Below are 21,601 nucleotides of genomic sequence, written 5' to 3'. Positions count from 1 at the left end.
TTAAGATATCATAAAGTATAAAGCACGAAAATTGCTATATATGGTATACTAAAATGCATAAATATAAACATAAAGAAGCACGCACTAGTAAAGAATTCTCTATGACCTCATTAATTGATACATGATCTCCTATCTAAAGAGTAAAGTTCGAATCCTCTTTCCCTTAATTATAAAAAAAAAAAATTCTCTATAGCCATGCCTTGTATAATATTAATTCATATCTTATACAAAGTACAATTAACTATATATTCCTTCCATCCTTCTTTATTTGTCCCTTTTTCTATTATAAACGATATTAAGAAAAAAATACAAACTGAATTCAACCTAATGATTCTATTTCTTTCTGATAAAAGCATCATCATCATCATGAGACGATGAAATATGAACAAAAAGAGGCCCTTCTGCTGTTGAACCTGAGAATGCAAAGAGCATGGTCATGAGAACTCTTTGAATGATCAGTATCTCAGTAAACTCAAAGGAAAATGAAGTATGGTGCCTCAAACTTGAAACCTCAGAATGCTATTTTAATGGAAAATGTGTTTATAGAGACATGATTTCAATGAAAATGTGTTTTTGAAAACGATTTTAATGCTAATTTATGACCAAAAAATAAAGAAACTAGTCGAGTTTCATGAACGAGTTCAAAAGAGCTTTATCCTTGGCTTTATCTTTTACCTTAATCCACTGTGGGCAAATGAAGTGTAGCATTAATAAGCTTTGAAATTCTGCAATAATCACAAAAGCCAGAAATATCAATGTCAAAGCAAGAATTTACTGGAACAGCTAAGAGGGAAATCATGCATTCTAATCTTAGACTGCCTAAATTTTAGCATAAAAAGGCTTAATTTGGTTTGCAGGGTTTAAAATGATAGGTTCCCAAGGTACATTAGGTATCATTTTCATTATCTCAAATTCCTTAAGAATTTCAGGATCTGTATTCTGCAGCTAATGTAACTGGAGCTATTTGGGGAGTTAAGGCTTTCATTTTAAAGTGGGTGGTAACCTGGTTTTCTCAATTTCATCTTATATAATGCCTTTGCTTAAAGTTGCATTGATGAAAAATTTTTATCATTCAAATCTGATAGACTTTTGTTTTTTATTAAGTTATATGCACAAATAAAAGTTACAATTACAATTAAGTATTGCATTTCGTATAAGAAATTATTGAAATAAACCAAACAGTCTGATCAACCAACCAGTTAGTTGGATCAAAACTCACACATGGTGGGATTTGAATCTGGCATCTCAAGATTTTAGGGTCTCCACAATGCCACCGAGAAAAGATCTCATTCACAATAGACTTTTGATATATGTGCTTTCTAATTTATGTTTCAAAATTCGTTTTGTTGAATATTAAAACTAAACTGCAAAATTTGTTTTGAATGAGGGCAAAGTAGTTCAATTGCAAGTTGCTGAGGGTTTCTCACAGAGGCATATGCACAACAATGGTTATAGGAAGCCACTTTGCCAGAGAAAGCTTCTAGTTAGACCATCACTTTAATCAGGCTGGGGAAAGCAAAGTGGACTGGAATTTTTAAGAAATGCAAGGAAAGTTTTTGAAAAACTTACCTGTTCTTTGAACAGCTGCTGTATGGTGGTGTTGTGGCTGCCCTCCGTATGCCCTTCAGCTTCATCTTCTGTCACTTGCACTTTTTGCAACTTTGGTGTACTTAACTCTCCCTTCGAGAAAATCTTCATATTTGGGCACTGCATCACAATTAGTTGTTCTAATGATGGGAAGACAAGGTCACAGCTTTCCAAGCAGAAGCATTCCAGGTTTGGTAGACAATTAAGTTCCAAATATTTCAATTGGGTGAAAACGATTCCATCCTTCATTTCCTCACCCACACATGCAACAATATTTTCCACCATTTTGCAATCTGTTATACTCATTCTAGTTAACTGCATCAAGCTTTTAGCTGTTGAGTGTGTTACCAAATTTATGAACCCATGACATTTTGATACTTCCAATGTCATAAGGTTTTGGAAAGATGCTGAAGATGGTGCTAAATTCTTCAATTCATCACATTCCATAACTTCTAAAATTCTCAGCTTTTGGAAGATTGGTCCAGGTTGGAATCCTTCCTCCCAAAGATGCATCAGCTCAGGAAGGTTAAACAGTTTTAATTCAGTTAAGCACTGAAATGTCCACGCATGTTTTTCCTCACCAGCAAGCCCTTCACATTGGAATATCTTGTCAAAAGAAGCATCACGTACATCAAGTTTTTCAAGACTCTTTAACGATCTGAAGAATCGAGATAGCAAGGTAGCTGATTGCTTAGGGAACCCTCTGAGCACAAGAACTTTTAGTTTTCTGAAATACTCTGCCGGGACTTGTCCCTGCCATATCTCCTTCATCATTTCCTTTCTAACCAACGTCAATTCTTCTAGGCTAGGGAATGTAACCTGTGTATTGAAAAACATGTTCAATAAAAACGATGCAGAGGAACTATCTAAAGGATGTAAAAATTGTATTCAACCTCCATTAAGTATCCAGCCACATTTACATCTGATACATCCTCTTGCAATGTTAAATTATCAATTAATTTTGTACATGAAGCAGAATTGAGTAACTCTTCTTCATTCTAGCATACACCAGAAGTTGAGGAAAGGTAGGCAAATGAAAGTTATCCTAATATGCTAGAAACCAATGGGCTATCATTGTGAGAAAATGGTTATTTAACATCCATCATGTTGGCAAGCCGAATATAAGACCTTACATTATGAAATCATAATTGATCTGGAATCCACTACACATATAAAACTGGCTTTTCAAAACTAGCACATCTTAAATTGAAGTTTATTGGGTCATACCTTATTGACCCAAAACAACGGTTGTTGAAGTGGGAATTCGAATTGGGTCTTTCCTTGGATTTCTTTCAAGCTCGGATACTCTAAAGCAAATATCTCCACTTTGTCACATTCTACCACCTCCATTCTTTCCAATAATGGCCATTCTGTAGAATGTAACCTTGGGTAAAAACTCTTTAATTTTGGTAGCTTAGTCAATTGTAAGGACCTCGCTTGAGGAAATGCCAACTTTGTGATTGCTTCTAGCTCAGTCGATTGAGTGGCTTTTGCAGCACATGATTCATGAGCACAGAGTCCCTGAGATTCAAATATTTCTTCTAGAGAATCACATTTGAATATGTTTAATGTCTTTAGTCTCCGAAGTCTTTCCAGCATGCTAAATGGAAAAACATTCAGTAACTTCTCACAGAAGCCCAAATAAAAATCATTTAATTTGCAAAAGGAATCCAAATAAAGTTGGTCATGCCATATCTTTTCCAAGCTAGCCATCCTATAAATTGTCAAATTCCTTAGCATAGGAAGTGCCACCTACATAAATTTGATTGCAATTATAATTGAGCATATATTCAAAGATATTGTACAAGGAAAAGCTAAGTAAATACCAAATTTAGAATGCTAGGAAAGCAAGAACCTATAAATAGAAAATTCCTAATTATTTAAAAAGAGGATTAAAAGAAGAGGAGAGAAGTGATAAATGAATCAACCTTTTCATCAAAAAGAATTAGTATGTCAGTACAGATGTTCTCCTTTGATTTGTTCTTCCTTACTTCTTTTTTGATTGTTGTGCCTGCACCCAGGAAGCCCGAGACAAACATCTTCAAACAAGGGCAGCTTCCTAGAAACAACTCACTTAGAGAAGAGAATTCAATTAAACTTTCAGAGCAGAATCTTGTGAGCTTGGGAAGGTTGTTAAGTGACAGTCTCTCTAGTTTAGGGAACATCATCTTGCTTACTTTTTCTTCTTCTGCAACTACTACTTCTTCCATCATCTCACAATTAGCAATCTCAACTATTTTGAGTTGCACTAAACTTTGAACCATAGAAGATGAAAAAAGACATTTCAAATTGCCACAGCCAGTCACAATGAAAGTCGTTAAATTTTGAACAGTAGAACAATTAGCTGGAAAACAGCACATATGCCATATTTTCTCAACGTTGATTGAGTACAGGTACAACTTCTCCAAATTCGGAAACACATCCTGATGATAAAATTGATATCAGATAATGAATACAATAATAAAAGAAAAAACACAAGACATAACATGATTCAATTTTTGTGACCTACATCCATAGGAAAAATTAGTAAAGAGCTACACAACTATATATAAAAGAAATCAATGTCAGGCTATTATTAAGCCCCTAAAACTCAATCTGATTTATTGGCATTTTTCGAAGTTTTCACATGTTATTGGTTATTTAGTTGTTAGTTTCAACCTTCATTAATCCTTCTTTCAAAATAACTTTTGCACCCTTTTCAATTTCCTTTTAAAATATCAATAATTGATTTTTTTTTTTTCTTCACCTAAAACTATTATATAATTAATCAATAAATCACCTTACACAATTTTTAGGATTAATAAAATTTTAATCAAATTCGATTATGGATTAGTAATCAAATAATTTGTACTATTAAATAAATCACCTCAACAAGTACCTTTTCGTTGAAAAGCGTCCTTTCCTTAGACCTTGTGTCAATAGTTGATTGTGATCTTCCATGTTCAGATGTTAAAAGTTTTTCCTCTCTTGAGCAGAAGTGAAGGAAATTCGACAGATAAACGAGTGTCAAGGACCGTAGTTGACAGAACAATGCTTCATTATCTTCAATGTTTACCTCTCTTTCCTCAGCAACAATCTCTGTGATGTTCTCACAGTCAGTTACTTCAATTTCCTGAAGTTGGAAAATCTTTCTGGCTGTGGACAGTGAGAAGAAGTTGTTCAATCTATCACAACGTGCAACCTTTATGATTTTTAGTCTGCTAAAAGATTCTGCTACAATTTCACCATGACATATCTTCTCCAAATTAATCATATTTTGAAGAGATAATGACTCCAAGATAGGAAATGCTTTGCAAGGAACCCACTCCACAGAGTTAATGATATGTTCCATTGTTGGACTATTTTGGACATGGAGATACTTCAATTGAGGAAAGCCTTCAGCATCTAACTCATAAAGTACATTCTTTATATCTTTCACTTCATCTAGATACAGATCTTCAGTTTTCTTTAGTAAGGTTTTGATTTCATGATCCAAATGAAAGCTCGAATTTAACTTGAGCTTCAATGTTCTTGAGGTTTTCCTCTCACTAGACCAATACCACATATCTCCAATCAAAATCTTGTATCTTTTCAACTTTCCAGAGAACAACTTCATTGGCACAATTTGGACATTCCGAATATGTACATCCAAAGAGGTCAACCTAGATAAATGCTTCAATTCGACAAGACTAGCATTGCCCTCAATGTCCCATTCAGTGAAGCTCCTCTCCAAACATAGTTCTTCTAATCCAGACAAACTTGAAAATACTCCTGATGGAATCAATTTCAGTCTGGGATTATAACCCAAATCTAACATCCTTAGCCGAGACAACTGCCCAATTTCCCTTGGCAGCTGTTTAATACTACATTCTCGAAGGCTAAGGATTTCAATTGTCTTGAGCTCTCCAACAATAGCTATGTTTTCAAAACTACTTCGATCCAGACACAATGTACGGACATTTGCTAAGAGACTAACTGACGAGGGTAGTGATGAAAAGCACACACCAGTCAAATCCAAGACTTCCAACTTTCTCATCCCTGTGAAAAAATTGTCCCGAATTTTCAGAGTAGGAAAAACATTACAAATGTAAAAAAACTGTAGTTGTGGACATTCCAGCTCTTTAGGAAGCTCGATAAAATGGTTGTGAGACAATGACATGAAAATGCAGTTATTTAGCATATCCATAGGAGGCCATTCTTTTGGCGCAACTTCATTTCTTAATGAAAAACCATGCTGCTCCCTGAATGCAATTGATAGTGCAACATCTCGAACAACTTCATGCACTGAGAAAACATCCTCAAAAAAACTGTCAATCAACAAGCAAGAAGATTTCAGTTGATGGACCAATGAGTATGCTCTGTCTCGTGCTTCTTCAATTGTATATACACCTTGAAATAAACCCAAACCCACGCCATATTTCACCAAGTCACTAATAGGAGTGTCAGCACACAGTAAACTATACAGCAAGAAAGTTGACTTAAGTTCCTGACTTTCCAAATGACTGTAACTCAGCTCTATAGCCGAATAAATTGGTGCTGGTATCCCAGTGAAATTTCTTGGGGAAGGAGTTCTTAGTTGCTGCAAGGCATCTCTCCATTGAAACAGACCCTTATTTCTCAAAGCCCTTGCAACTGTTACTATGGCAATTGGCAGTCCTGCACATTTCTTAGCAACTTCAATTGCTGTGGAATACAAGTCCGGACTTTCATTGACACTATCACCAGCCATCTTATTAAACAGGTTCCAGGCTTCCTTTTCTTCTAAAACCCCAACAGGAAAATTATTCCTAGAATCCATCATGGACAAAACATTGAGATCTCTAGAAGTCAACAAAATTTTGCATCCCACATGTTCACCTCCACAAGGAATTCCAACTGCCTCCAGATCCAGTCTTGCCCAAAGATCATCCAAAATAACAAGAACCTTGTTCTCTTTCTTCAGCCTCTCACGTAGCTGATCCGCTCTCACAGAGATAGTCTTTGCATCAAATTCCAGACCTAACCTATCTCCAATCTGTTGTTGAATTTCTGCTATCTCTGCATTTTGTGTTACAAATGCCATCACCACAGTATCAAATAAATTTTTTTCCTTAGCTTGCCCTGCAACATGTCTTGCTAACGTAGTCTTTCCTACGCCACCCATTCCATACACCCCTACAATGTTGACACTAGAATCTTTCAAAGCCTCCATAACCCCGTCGAATACATGCCTCCTTGACTCAAAGTCCTCGAAACCTTTAACATAGGTGGACATTATCTCCTGGGGAGCTCGACGGTACGACACCGAAACTGAGTTGAATTTCTCAGCTTCATTCAGAAGTTCAACAATGGCCTCACTCTCCTTCTCTGCTCTCTTACTCAGCTGATAACGAGTCTTCAAATTAGGACACAACCCAATTAAACACTTGTTCTTGGCTTTGTCTGCATCCTCATCTTGATCTCGATCGCTAAGCTTTTTGTTGACCCGAGTCAACCATGTTTCCACATCCTGCTCAATCTCTTCCCCTCTTCTTTTCGCTTCTTCAACTGAATGACGCACCCTTTCTCTTGCATCCTTCAGCTTCCCAACCCCAATTCTCAAACTTTCTACCTTGCCTTCATGCTTGAAAATGTAACCAATTTGGTTTTTGATTGGAACAACCGCGTACTCGGAAGTTTTAGCCGCAACGGAAATGCAGATCTCCATTTCTCTTTTATGTTCTTTTTGGTATTTTGTACTAGATGTGAAGCAAACCAAATTACCAAACCCCCCCAACAAGACAAAAAAAAAAAACAAGAACAACAACAGGAATAACAGAGTAATTGCTGTAGAAAGAAGAAGGATTACAAGAAGAAACGCAACGGTGAAAGCAGATGCCACAAGGGTATTCAAAAGTGTACCTCCATGTATAGATTCAGCTCTATGATTTGTTTGAGACTTGAAGAGCAAAGATGAAGGTCTTCGAAACAGTGTGGAAAGAGTGGTTTTTCTGATGTAAGGACTGATCGGACTTTATTTATAATTATAAAATATATAAAGAATTTACATATAAAATATATATAATATTTATCTTTTTATTTATATAATTATATCTTTCCACATAAATCATTAAATTAAAAACAAAATATCCTAACACTTTTTTATCAAAATTATAAAAGATTCATAAATTTGAGAAATTGACACTTCGTCTTAAAAAATTACCTATTATTAAATACATAAATCTAACTTAGTCAATTATTAAGATTTTCGTTAATTTACTGAAATGATAATATTTTTTTAAACAATTTTACCTTTAAACATGTTAAAAATTAAAATACTATATAAAACTTTATTTTTCACTTTTAACTTTAAAAAAAAAAAAAATCTTATCTTCTTCCCTAACTTGATCTAACCAGATCTAACGCATCGCGCTAGGTAAGGGAGCACGAGAGCTCCCCTCTGAAGGAGCGTAGAGCTCCTTTTCAGTGAGAGCCAAGTTTGGCAATGCCAGATATGGCACTCCTCAGCGTCAAACAATGTCAAATCTGGCCACGGGATAACCAGTTAACGTAAGAGAGCGTTGTCGACCGATCAAATTGTTTAAAAAAAAAGTTAAAAGAAAGAAGAAAGATATTTTAATTTTTTTTGTTTTTTTAATTAATGATATTAAAGTTTTTGAGATAGGGGGTTTATTGTTTAAATTAATAAATTTTTATATAATTTTAATTAAAATTTAAAAATTTTGAAATATTTTATTTTTAAATTAATATACGAGGGTTTTAACTTGTAAGTTTTAACCTTCACTACTCAACATAATAAAAATAATAAAATTAACATTCACAAAATGAGATAGTGTAAAACAAGACAATCATTCATCATAAATTATCAAGTTATTAATAAAAAATTATTTTTATATAAACTAACATATATAGTATTACATATATTTATATATATATAATATTAATTTAATTTTTTAGTTAATTTTATTTAAAAAATTTTAAAATAAAAAATTAATTAAATTAATTAATTAAATCAAATTTTTTAAATTAATAAATCTAATAAATCGATCGAATCAAATCATTTTATCAAAATTGTATTCGAGTCAATTGAATTTTGCTCACCCCTGATTACTAGTAATACTAAGCCAATCTAGCGAGACTCAGCGAGCCCGTTAAAAACCCTCGGGCTGAAGTTAGACCAATAAATCATTAGTTAGGCTCTATAAAATAAATAAAACTACACCAAATCCGCAAGAAAATTAACCATCGAAAATAAAAAACAAAAATAGCTGAGCAAAACCCTTTTAAAAACCCACACACTGTCCCTCTTTCTCATCCAGTCGGGTTCTCCACCGCTAAGTGGCCGCTCTTCCGCTTTCCTCCGCCGTGTTAGCCGCTGCAGGCGGAGACCCACCAAGCACGGCAGTTCCTAATCCGTAATCCCAACTTCACACACTGCCAAGTACTCTCTCTATCTCTGTTTACTTTCTGTGAATAACAATTCTTGCTTTAGTAGTTTAATCCCACAAAAAAAAGTTCCTGTTTTATTGTATTTTACTTTTTTTGCTCTTTTAGCAATAGGTAATGTAGAGTATTCTACTTTGTTACATTTTTAACTTCATGTTTCTCATTTTTGAGAAAGAAAAAATAATAATTCTCAATTATGTTACCCTTTTTGTTGATGACTTTTAACCTGTTTTTGAATTATGATTTTTTTTAAAAGAATTTGCCTTCTTATTGATTACCCATTTGGTAGTTTATGCCACACGCTATCACTGATTAGGCAGTTAAAATTAGTTTTTTCTTGTTTTGGCAGTTCATTTGCTGGTGATTAAGCTTAATTTGGAATAATGGGTAAGCAATTTTTATTGGTTAGTTTACTGTTATTGATTTTCTTTTTCTTTTTTTGTAAAGTAGGTTTTTTTTTTTGGGTTGAAAGATTACAAAGAATATTTTTTCATGTTGTTTTGATTCTGCCACAGAGAGTAAGTCACGCCGAGAAAAGCGAAAAGAAGCTCGATTAGCACATAATAAGCAAAAACATGACTCATGGCTCCAAGATCAGGTAGAATTTAATCTTTTTCTTTCTTCTTGCTTATTCTTCAGAGGCATACAAAATTTTTTCTTTTTTTTCTTCTACAAAATTGTGTTTGGCCTACCTGACATGACAATAATTTATTGGTTAACTTCAAACATTTTAATTGAGAATTTAAATATCCACGCGTGAATTAGCAGATCGCACGTTTGCAATTATCCCATAATTATATGTCACATCAGGGAGTGAAAATAGTTTGGAGAAAAGCGGTGAGGCAAGTAGCATTATTTTTTCAGTTATATGATGTTAATTTTATAATTACAGAAATCTCAGAGGATGGAGAGACAATTAAGAGACGTAAAGTCAAAAAAGGGGAACAAAATAAAGAATTCACAAACTCGGTTTCTTAAAGAAAATGAAATTGTGCAACAAGCTAGTGAGCACTCCACCATTCCAAGTAAAGCAGAGAGTAAATTGAAGCTTGAGGAAGATCATGATTTTAATGAATCAAAGATGGTTAAAGGAAAGAAGAGCTTGAAAAGAACTTCGAAGACTAAGTTTGAAGAGTATCTTGAAATGGAGACGCCGAATGCTGCCATGCTTGCACAAAAGGACTTGGAATTGGAGAGGAAACTTGCAAAGAAACTCAAGGTGAAAGATGGTAAATTAAGGGGAGATGATGATGACCTCAATATGTTATTTGAAGATGTTCCATCTGTTCTTGAATCTTGGGATGAAGAAGTCCCAGATACTGAACGGTTTTCTGATGAGAGAACTGTGAACCCTACTTCTAGTAAGAAGCATAAGAAGAAAAAATCAGCAGACCAGGCTTTCGAAGATGATATTGCAGATGACTCAACCATTGCAGCTTCCGAGCTGGAGGACAATGCAGAGATGGCATTCGAAGATATTCTTGCAAAGGTGCCAGCACGTAAGAGACGCAGGAACAGAAAGTTTTTGCAGCAAGGACAAGAAGGTAACATGGCAGGTGAGACAGCCCTTGGTGTATCCCTGCCCACTGAAAGCCATAGCAAAGAGGTAGCATTAAATGAAGCTTCACCCAAGGCACCTGCAATGGAGGGTAATGTAAAATATGTTGCTCCTCGCTTGAGATCTCGCGCAAGAAATGAGTCGGAGGAGCAGACTCAAATTCGCAGACGAGTTCGAGGTATGAAAACTAAGTTTTTATAAGCTTTAGATTTTTGCCTTTCATTTTTAAATTTGACATGCTACTGCTTTTTTTACTATGTTCCAGGTCTTCTGAATAGACTGTCTGAATCTAATGTGGAATCAATTACTGGTGAAATGGCCACAATTTTTCGTGTATGTTATTATGCTATCTCTAGCCTTTAGTTTTAATATGATTCTCTGTGTCTTGTCTTCTGAATCCTTTGAGTAGATTTAATCTATATCTGTAGTCTTACTCAGAAATAAACATTTTAGAGTTTAGACTGATTGATTTATCTGTTCCAACTTTAGTGCATGAAACTGGTATAAGTGGTACCCACCGTTTGGATGGGGGGACTGCTGTTTACTGAAACCACATTTATGAGTTTGTTAGTAGGGCACCTCATGGTTTACAAAACTTTATCATTTTGTGATAGTTTTTCCCTATGTTACTTAGACTCAGGTGTGAATGTCGTAGGGCACCTCATGGTTTACAAAACTTTTTCATTTTGTGATAGTTTTTCCCTATGTTACTTAGACTCAGTTGTGAATGTCAGATACGGGTATGTCCCGTATCTGACATGGACACGGTCATTTCTTTTAAGTATGTCCTCATATTTGGGGGGTTGGACCTCTATATCCATGTCTTTCAGATATGTGTAGGACACGGGTGCTTCAATGAAAATGTAGAATCAGAGCAACAGGTTTTTTCTAAGGAATCAGTATGCAGTTACCTATCTACTATCCTCTGTTTCTTCATTTTGGAATGAAAACAATATGACTTAAACTTCGTCATTTTACCCTGCTGCAGTCAATTAGCCGCAGTGTCAGCTCACAGATTATCAGTGAGGAGGTGTTGGCATCTTGTTACAATGGTCCTAGAGGCAATGAACAGTTAAGAGCCGACTTGCCTCTCTTTAACTTTTATGTTCTCCATCATATTATCAAGTTAAAAGAAGAATAATGATAAAGAAACTTATTCGCTTTATTTTATATGTTATCTATCTTCCTTCTAAATATTTTCTAATCTCCAGTTTATATATGTGCTGTGTTTGTAAATTTTGTTTGAAGAGCGTTGCTCCTTTATTTTATATTTTATCTATCTTCGTCATAAAAGCCGAAGCAGTTATGACGTAGCTGTAGATAGCACGTGTACATTTTGATACAAAACTATGTCTTCCTATTTGAATAGTACACACATGATGTAATAATTATTTTATTCATCAGCACTAATAATATACTTTCTAGAGGGAATAACAGTGATCATTAATAGAGTACAAGGTGCACAGTATGATCTATGTAGCTGACTGCATTTAGTGGGAGAAAGCTTATTTTATTGTTGTTATTGTAACTTCATTTTTTTCTCCTTACAGAAGTTGTATTTATTGTTAATGTTGTCTGTTTCTTTGTAAAGGCATGCTGCTGTCTTTGCCTCCTTTGTTGCTGGCATGGCTTGTTTAGTTGGGATGGACTTCAGTGCAAAACTTATTGCTTCACTTGCCAAGACTTTTGAGGTATGTTTAACCAATTTAAGAAGCAGTTCTATTTTAAATGCCTTTATTGTCATCCAGGCTTGTCTTACAAGTCTTACTATAAAAAAAATGCTTTTCATGATTGATACTGACATTCAAGATTTGTTAACTTGAAAGGTTATTGCTTCAAGCAGGCTTAGTCTTTAAAATTCCCCATTTTTTTTTTTTTTTGATTGGTTAAATTTGCTGTCTTTTATTGATCATATGGGTGTTTATATCCTAATTTGGACTTTCAGAGCATTTCTGTTTGCACTGATGCAATTCTAAAAGTAAACATTTTTCTTTGTCAGGAGGAGTATCTCAAAGAGGACAATCTTTCCTTACGAAATCTTACTCTCTTGCTATCTTATCTCTGCATCTTTGGAGTTTGCTCAAGGTAGGTACTCTCAAAAATGTTGATGCTTGACTTTACTGAAAATTTTTGTTGAGGTAAAGCAAAGATGCTCTCAATCAAAGCATTTCCAAGAAGTGAATCAATTGATGGTTAAGAGCATTTATTTATCATTTAATGTCTCTATAATATCACCAGTGTGGTCACATATATGATGAGAGGGGGTCATGATGGTCACTGAAAGCATTAGCTATTTCTTTTGCTTTTCACTGTAATGACAACAATAGTCCTTGTCAGAATGACAAGGGCATTGTTATCATGCAATGCAGTTTAAAAGTCACCAAATGACCCACATGAGCTTCATGCATTGTACAAATCCCTCATGTCTATGGCAATATTCGTGACTTTTCACCTAACTTGTGGTTCCATTATATTCAAACAAGCTGCTTGATGGTTACTATGTCTTTGTTTCTGAGTTGTTAACTTCTTATCAATATCCTAACTTGTTATATATTTTCAATATGGCTTGTGATGTATTCTATAATGCTATTCTCACAGCTACTTCCGGTGTTTGTTTTCAGCGATTTAATATATGATTTTCTGATCATGTTGAGCAAGAGGTTGACAGAGATCGATGTCTCTACCATCCTGACAATTTTACAATGTAAGTCTTATTACAAGTACCTTCACTCAATTGTTTTCATAATTTGATTGTTAAGTTATATCTAAAGCATTTATGGAGAACAGAATGCTTAAGCTTTGAATTTTCCCTGACCAATTACTTTTTTATTCATTGAAATAAATTATTATTTTTATCTCGTCTTTTTGCAAAATTTATGATGCACAAATTAATCGTTGTATGATATTTGATGGTAGCATAATGTCGAAGTACTTGCATGTGTACATAAAAATTTCTAGATTCTGGACAAGCAAATTATTTCTAACATGAATTTTCATTGATTGAATAGGCTGTGGGATGAAAATAAGGGGTGATGATCCTGCTACTATGAAAAATTTTATTCTTAGCGTTCAAAACAGGGTGAGCGAGTTAAAGGCTTCCTCTGGAGATGGCCAGGGAAAAATAAATGGCAGAAGAGTAAGCTTTTTATTAGTTTTCTTTTAGATCTAGTGTGCTAATTTTCTTCTATTTTAAGATATCTTATATTGTTAGCTTTGCAGATGGAATTCATGCTTGAGACAATATGTGATATCAAAAATAACAAGAAAAGGCCCAAGGAAGATACGGTGCAACACACTCGGATCAAGAAATGGTTACAAAAGGTAATGCTTCTTTTTGTATTTCTGGAACCTTTTTTTTTTGAATTTTTCCCTTTTTACCTTTTGGAGTTAAACTTGCATCAAGAATTCCTTTAATCAATTAGACCTTTTAGTTTTAGCCTGGCTACATGTAATAAATTACTATTACCTGTCATCAGCTGTATTTCAATGCAAATTTATAGGATCCGATATTTCTTTATCAGTTTTCTCAATGAGGTTCTTAAGTCATTAATAGGTTTCATGGTGCACTTTTTTTTTTTTTTTTGTGAGTTCATATTGTCATGGCTCTTGATATTTTCAGTTAAAGGTTGAAGATATTTTAATAAGAGGGCTTAAATGGAGCAAGCTGCTTGATCCTGAAAAGAAGGGTCAATGGTGGTTGTCTGGGGATATGGTCTCTGCAACCAATGATGTTGAAGAGGTTGCCAGCAGAATTGATAAAGAGGCTCTTGAGGCACAGAAAATGCTGGAGCTTGCTGCCGCACAGAGAATGAATACAGATGGCAGGAGGGCAATCTTTTGTATCATAATGAGCGGGGAAGACTACATCGACGCATTTGAGAAGCTTCTAAGGTTGGATTTGCCCGGAAAGCAGGTGAGCAGTCTTTTTTTCTTAAGAAAGAGGGATGCTTTTTTCTTTCATTCTTCAATTGTTAATTTGAACATCCATCTACAGGACAGAGATATTATGCGGGTTCTTGTGGAGTGCTGCTTGCAAGAGAAGGTGTTTAACAAGTACTACACTGTTCTTGCTGCCAAGCTGTGTGAGCATGACAAAAACCACAAGTTTACCTTACAGGTATTTTCTTTTCCTATTTTTTTCTTTACTTGAGAATTACTGTTGTATACCGAATGAACTTTTTGGAAGTTCGTTTTTGATCCTTCTTTAATTTGGCATGCTTTCACAGTTCTGTCTCTGGGACCATTTCAAAGAGCTGGATTCAATGCCACTTATAAGATCAATGCACCTAGCAAAATTCATAGCAGAAATGGTTGCCTCATTTACTCTCTCCCTTGCAGTCCTAAAAACTGTTGAGTGGAGTGATCCCCAGATGCTAAGCTCGAAAAGGGTCATGCATTTCAGAATGCTATTTGAGGCCATCTTTGAGTACCCTGATAAGCTTTTATGGAACATGTTCACGCGTATAGCTGTCACCCCTGAGCTTGAACCTCTTCGACAAGGCATGGAGTTCTTCATCAAGGAGTATGTTGTGAAAACGAACAAGAAAGTCAATAATAAATTTAAGGTTGCAAAGAAAGCCCTTAATAACACTGAGGGAGTTCTCATGTGATTCTCAATGGTTCCATTATTTTTGTCCTTCAAGCTCTATTATTTAATTATAGTTTGGTTGACTAGACCAAATTTTTGTAGAGAAATTTTCAATCCAAGGCAGAAGTAGGTTTTTCAGATTTCTTATTTCTATGGTGGAACGTACTTAAGCCTGGTCTGTGCCTAAACTCCCAGAAATGAAGTGTAATACTGGTTTAAATCCCCATTCTTTCTCTACTAATCTTCAATCTCTCCTATACGCATTAGGGGAGCACTTGAACAGCTCATTTCCCTTGCTCAAATCTCCCACCTATCTCATCTTTTACCGGCGTCAACTAACACATTGCCAATTGCTAGGAATGCCTGTAGTCAAAATGAACTCTGTATTAGGCATAAGCAACTAGAAGAGGCATATCCATAGATGGCCGATAATGATGTTTTCCCTTTTGTCCAGTTTTTCAAACACCTAAAATGGCTAAGCCTGGAGCAAAGATGATGTAACGAGTTACATATGTTCTATTCATCAGTTTTTGTTTGCAGAAAGCAGTTGCATAAACATGAAATTTCACCTGGGGTCTCGCAATTCTAAGCATGGTAAAACGTGGCATTTGCAATAAAATATTTGGTTCATAGAAGTCACTGGTTTGGTTGAGATTCTAACTTAAAGGCAACCCAATTCTCATCACTCATGGGCAGCACAGTGCTACCAGCAGGAAAGTTCAAGTTTGGGACACGGGGATGAACTATGACCTTGTTGCAGGGTACAGTACTCATTGCAACAGGCTCCATTGTGATTGAATTTGTAACTGAATTGGTAGTAGCTGAGTGATTAGACGGCAAATTAGACATAGAAAGGTCATATTCCGGAAGAAGAGGATCATACAGACTAGATGTGGATGAGCTACTTTGCCAATCTGTAGTCATTTCTGGTTGTGGGAATGGAATAGAGAGAAGATGATTGCGAAATGTTCCATAAACTGCAAGCAATTCACATGAAAATGCTGTAAGGAACATGGCTGTAAGACATGTAAATCAGAAGTTAATATTCAACAGGATGCACACAATTTGACTACCAAAAATGAAAAGAGATGTACACTAGTTTAATGAATTAAAAAGTGTTTGTATGCATGTATATGCACAAAAGTGTTTGCATTCATCCATGTGAGCAACCAAAGATTTGCACGGTGCAGTGTATCCCACCTATGTAAAACTGCCAATGCAGGAAACTGACATTTTTATTATGAAGGTAGCACGCATGAATATGTAATGGAGAAAAACCTAGCTGTTAACCAAGTGAAAAGGCCAGCACTCATGGGTCTCTGAAGCAAATTGTTATTTGCTTCTCAACTCACCACTTTCACGTAGGTTTCTAATGGTCCATCTATCTAGTAGTTCATGATGTATCCACATCAAGTGTTGGCCTTTTCAAAGCATAAATACTTCTAGAAAGATAATCATTAAGGAGCTAAGGCACCAAATACAAAACCATTTGCATGTAATTTCAGGAACTTGTCAACCATCTACTTTTTCTGTAATTGAATATTAAATGCTAGAAGTTTCCAGTTGAATAATCACCTATATCATCATGCTGATCCTCCCCTGTAGTTGAACTAGGATTGAATAATGTGCAGGCTTTGGGTCCAAAATTCTGTTGGGTATCAGCATTGACATTTGAACGTGAGTGAGAAAGTGAGAGCACAGGCACCTGTCGTTCTTGGTAGGCAGGATTAATAACCATAGAGCCTCTATTTGACTTGCCTGAAAAGGAAGGCATAACTGTAAGCACTTTAACTACTCACAAATGGGAAAAATAAATTAAGAACTGACCATAATACTCACAAACAGGGACCAAAGACTAACGTACTCGTACAAATAATTCACAATGATATGACAAACCTACAAGCTTTCTTGGAAGCAAGTAATTGATATATCTTCTGTTTTTCACTACTATGATTCGGACCAAAGACCTACTTTCCCCAGATGCTGTTGCCTTATCACTAGGCTAAAGATAGGCAAAATAATGATTTCAAGTAGAGTCAATTTCCCTAGAAGAATCAACATGCAAGTTCTAAAGGTTATAAGTGTCTCCAGTTTCACAAAAATCTTTATGGTCCCAGCACAGAAACTGCCTATTTTGAGTAAACTCATGCTCCAATAAATTCATTTAGGGCATAAAAAATGAAAGGTTTCTTTTCCTTTTACTTGCTTGTCAGGACTTGCTGAACATAAATCATCTTTCTCCACAATGTGATAAAACTTGAGAATTGCATGCCATGGCACTCAAATGTTTATGCCCTTAGAGCATCCAGGTCAAACAAATTTCATTCTCCTGTGTCTTCCAAAAGCCAATTTACAATGCAATTCAAACATATAAATGAGAAAGGGCAATGAAAAGGATAGACAATCAACAGTATGGTTGAAAAAGGTCTCTTTCTTTTTCTTATTTTTGTTTTTCTCAAAAAGAAAATGGGGAACAGGGAGTTTACGGCACATACGCTCTTTTAATTTCATGTAAGCTACTTTTGCTGCCAAAACCTCTGCATGCTTCTTGGTTTTTGCTTCCTGTCCTGTGAAAACATTTCCTTTTACCTCCACAATGGAAACAAATGTCGATGCATGGGCTTCACCAGATCTAGTTGTTGTGTAAACTGGTAGAGGACAACCTTCCTTCTGAGTTAATTCTTGCAAAAGGTTCTTGTAGAAGCTAAAGTCTTCCTGAAGGAGAAAACAAAAAAGTAGAAAGCAAAGACAAAAAACTCAAGCTCTAGCGATGTGCAACAACTGAACATTTTCAAGAATATCATAAACAACAGCAAAGCAACAAAGGCAAAACGCTCCATTAATCAGCAAACTGGACCTCTTGAAAAGCATCTGGCGACAAAGACGATAAAGTAATTTTTGCAGCTGCATGTTCAGCTTCCTTTATTGTTGGAAAGAACTCCAAACTCTCATAAGTTTGTTCATTGAAAGTGACCTTGCACCTGAAGCGGCTTGCATGAGGAGGACCCTCACACTCACAAGAATATACTGGTAGATCAACGTTTCTCTTTCGAGCAAAAACTTGCAGTTGGTTCTTGTACAGGTGTTGGATATCTATAAGCCATCAATTCCAAGTCAGAGGATAATAATGACTAACAAAAAATAACATGTTAGGATGAAGCTAAGGAAAACACCGGCAAGCATAACTAAAAACAAGGCAGTTGAGACATCAAAGGCGTTTCCAGTGTTACTACTATCTGCTCTGCTGTATTCTTGCTTTTCTTTTAAATTTTAATTGGCTCCAAGATTCAAGCATAAGAATTCTAAATGAGGTACTTCAGGCATATCAAAACAGAAGGGCAGTCTTTCTAAGCCAGTTCCCATCAATAAAAAGTCAGCAGAGCCCAGGAACTCATTACAATGACATGAAATTTTTGAACTTTTGTTTTTCTATTTTCAAATACTTTCTCTCAGCACGGTAACAAGGAGCTAAATCAAGCTAGTCTAGTCAATACTGTTTCAAGCTTAGCTAGGTCAATCAACGCACTAGCTAGAGCCGAACTTGAATTCAAACTAGCTAACTTAAGCTAAATCAATTCCTATGAAGATTGCACTCAGCTCAACAAAATACTATGTTTGCACTTGGCAAGTTTAGGTAGCTTCACTTGATAACCCTTCAAACTGCTGAATATGAAGACAATATCAAGCCAAAACAAGCAAATTTATGAGCTACATTCAGTAGAAGAGAAAATTAATGAAGATGGCAAGCCGCACACTACAAAACCTACATGAGCTAAGTGCAGCTTTAATAAACAACGCAACCTAACTTTAGGCATGAGTTTGGCTTGTTTGTTGACTGCTAAGCAAGTAACTTGGCTTATCTACAACCACACTTGCCAGTAACATAACATGTATCATGTAGAATATATTTTATTAAAACTCGAAAGAAAAAAAGGTTTTAGATGTGATACAATACAAAGTTGAGCTCCAGGTTGAGACTTAAACAGTATAATTTTCAGTACCTATTTGAGGGTATAAAGTCTAACCTCAAATGCAAGAGGAGACACCAGCACTCAAATGGGAACATAAACCACTTTCAATCATCTTTTATGATAAAAAAAAATCTAAACAAACAAAATATCCAGTTTTTCTTTTGGTGTGGGTGGGGAAAATTAGGGTTTTTGGCATACAAAAGAAGATTGCTGACCTTTAACTCTGTGATTATCTTTACAAACGGAGCCTGTTTCATTGACCTGAGAAAGTCGATTTGTTTCTTGTCTTCCCGGTTGCACTGTCCTTCTGTTTTCAATATTACTATCAAAATTAGCAGTTACATTAGAAGAACCTGCAAGAACCACAGCAACCAAACATAAGAAGATAATTTACTTTCTAGCATATGCATGCTAAATTTAATAAAACTTGAAAACTTGTACGCATAGGGGGAAAAAATATAAATCTTAAAGTCTTTAATACAAAGGAAAAAAATGTGTTGATAAGTCATAAAAAATCAAAGAGCTAGAGGTGCATATAACAAGGATTTTATGATCTACAACCATATCGGTACTCATGATTTCTAATGAAACGTCAATGAAAGAGTACCTGAGAAAATCAACACAGTTCTTTACAAGGTGCATTAAAAACCCACACTATCTTAAAGGCAATCAATTGTCATACTATTTCCTAAAAGATAAAATCAAAAATCTCACAATTAACAGCAGTTTTTATACTTTACAGCTCCAAGCACTAGTTTCCAAAGGTGATCACGGCAATTGAATTTGGAAAAATAATTAGTGAATAAACCCAAAAGGGAAAGTGGAAAAGGAACAAGCTCCAATGCATACGAAAAATAATGAGTTGGAAAGGCAATTTATAATTCAATTCTATATGTAAAAGCTACATAAACCACAAATGATTACCGATAACTTATTCCCAACGTCAAATGATAAGGCCATTCAAATGATATGACAAAGCATTAATGGAGGGAAAAAATTAAATGCAGACAAAACCACAAAATTTACTGTCAACTAAAGACATAGATCAATTATCCTCTCCATGACATTTTGATTTACAATATTCACCCTAATTTAATATGAAAACTGAAAAGATATCTAATTTAGTGTTTGGAAAACAACCATTTAGCTCTACAAATTTAACCTTCTTTTTGCATTTTTATTTTTTGTTAAGCCAATAATTTGATTGATATTAAAAAATGATACAAGAAGGATTAGCTCTCCTCTAGATAAGAAGAGCATCTCCTCTCGTTTTGGCATAGAGCATCTTACAACACCTCAATGAACACCTGTTAGAATCCATAAACCTCAATATCAACCCACCATAATTTTACCTTCTATTTGAATTGCTGAAAACAGAAATGAACACCGAAATCCATTCCCAAAGTTATAAAATCCGATCCACCAAACCAAAGTAAAGACCTCCATTCAAGAACATTGTGATCAACACAGTTTATTCAGCTTAATTTAAAAAAAAAAAAAAGCATTATTTATTCAGCTTATTATACGCAAACAAAACAAGTCCTTGGGACTTCAAATCACCCAAAATCATAAAATTCAAATTTTAGGGTTTCTTTATTTTTCGCCACTTTCGACAATTTCATTTCACATTAAACCAAAAAAAAAAAGGAAAACATCTAAATTTCTATAAATAATAACATGATCAATTGTTTCCTTCACATTTTCCCGCGTTTTCTTAGGGACCCAACAGAAGTAAAAGAAAATAATATTTTCGGGTTTGGATTTTTCTCAAATAGAATGTGGTACCAGGATTAGGAATAGGGGGAGAAGTGAAATGAAGGAAAGCGACACGAGCGGCGTCGTTTTGGGCTTCTTTGGCAGACCTGACCGGATTCTGAGACTGAAACGACATGCCGTTGACCACCACGGCAGCTTCGAAGCGAGGATTGTGATCTTGCCCTTGCTTTGTGGTGTCGTACTCTGGTAAGTCCCATGCTTTCTTCTGGCATAGCTCTTGCAATTTCGACTTGTACATTTTTCTTCTCCTCCCCGCTGTTCGCTCTCCCTCCACTGACAAAACAACTAGGATTTATATATATATACACAAAAAAACAAAAATAAGTTTTTCTTTTTTTCAACTTATCGTTGACGGAGTTTTTTGTTATTAACTTTTTTAACTTTGTTCAAAAAAGTTTATTATTTTCCCTTTGGGAAGCGAATGATCCGTAGACAGTGATCTGTAATTTATATATATATATATATGAAATGCTTTATGTCTACTTATGACACAAGGATATTATTTTGAATTAATTGTGAAATTTTATTTTTTTACTATTTGATATTTTAATCATTAATCATTAAATTGCCTTATGGTACTAGAAAAATGAATTATTTTACGAGAAAGACTTTGCTTCGTTTGGCATACTAAGTTTTTGCAAATGTAATAATGCTTGGGTATGAGATTTTCACCACGAGAGAGAAAGTGATTCTCTCTTGGATCAGAGAAAATATTAT

The 21,601-nt window shown here is 35.1% G+C and overlaps 3 protein-coding genes across 5 annotated transcripts; 1 reads left to right on the top strand and 2 right to left on the bottom strand.

The window, feature by feature from the left end:
• LOC18599822 (probable disease resistance protein At4g27220) lies at window positions 83-7,539 on the bottom strand. Its single transcript, XM_007029971.2, has 6 exons — window positions 4,466-7,539; window positions 3,516-4,010; window positions 2,815-3,339; window positions 1,570-2,406; window positions 676-725; window positions 83-413 (listed from the first exon to the last, which is right to left on the bottom strand). The coding sequence occupies exons 1-5, from the start codon at window positions 7,250-7,252 to the stop codon at window positions 708-710; spliced, it is 4,662 nt and encodes a 1,553-aa protein (XP_007030033.2). The 5' UTR covers window positions 7,253-7,539; the 3' UTR covers window positions 83-413; window positions 676-707.
• On the top strand, window positions 8,662-15,361 carry LOC18599821 (nucleolar MIF4G domain-containing protein 1). Of its 3 annotated transcripts, none has more exons than XM_018121418.1 (15): window positions 8,662-8,986; window positions 9,341-9,378; window positions 9,507-9,589; window positions 9,884-10,727; window positions 10,815-10,882; window positions 11,380-11,430; window positions 11,538-11,620; window positions 12,141-12,240; window positions 12,549-12,634; window positions 13,171-13,253; window positions 13,558-13,685; window positions 13,769-13,870; window positions 14,169-14,462; window positions 14,544-14,666; window positions 14,776-15,361. In XM_018121418.1, exons 2-15 carry the CDS (start codon window positions 9,375-9,377, stop codon window positions 15,157-15,159), a joined length of 2,433 nt encoding a protein of 810 aa, XP_017976907.1. In that variant the 5' UTR covers window positions 8,662-8,986; window positions 9,341-9,374; the 3' UTR covers window positions 15,160-15,361. The 3 variants fall into 3 exon arrangements, with proteins under 3 accessions (XP_017976907.1, XP_017976906.1, XP_007030029.2); XM_018121417.1 differs by having other exon boundaries at window positions 11,380-11,448; XM_007029967.2 differs by lacking the exon at window positions 11,380-11,430 and having other exon boundaries at window positions 8,663-8,986.
• Window positions 15,631-21,174, bottom strand: LOC18599820 (double-stranded RNA-binding protein 4). The gene is made up of 6 exons (XM_007029964.2): window positions 20,894-21,174; window positions 19,324-19,461; window positions 17,995-18,230; window positions 17,633-17,852; window positions 16,713-16,895; window positions 15,631-16,114 (listed from the first exon to the last, which is right to left on the bottom strand). Exons 1-6 carry the CDS (start codon window positions 21,120-21,122, stop codon window positions 15,774-15,776), a joined length of 1,347 nt encoding a protein of 448 aa, XP_007030026.2. The 5' UTR covers window positions 21,123-21,174; the 3' UTR covers window positions 15,631-15,773.

The sequence above is a fragment of the Theobroma cacao genome, chromosome 5, assembly GCF_000208745.1.
Source record: "Theobroma cacao cultivar B97-61/B2 chromosome 5, Criollo_cocoa_genome_V2, whole genome shotgun sequence".
Classification (NCBI taxonomy): Eukaryota; Viridiplantae; Streptophyta; class Magnoliopsida; order Malvales; family Malvaceae; genus Theobroma; species Theobroma cacao.
Note: the sequence above shows the minus strand (reverse complement) of the source record. Positions and strands in the feature narration are given on the sequence as shown.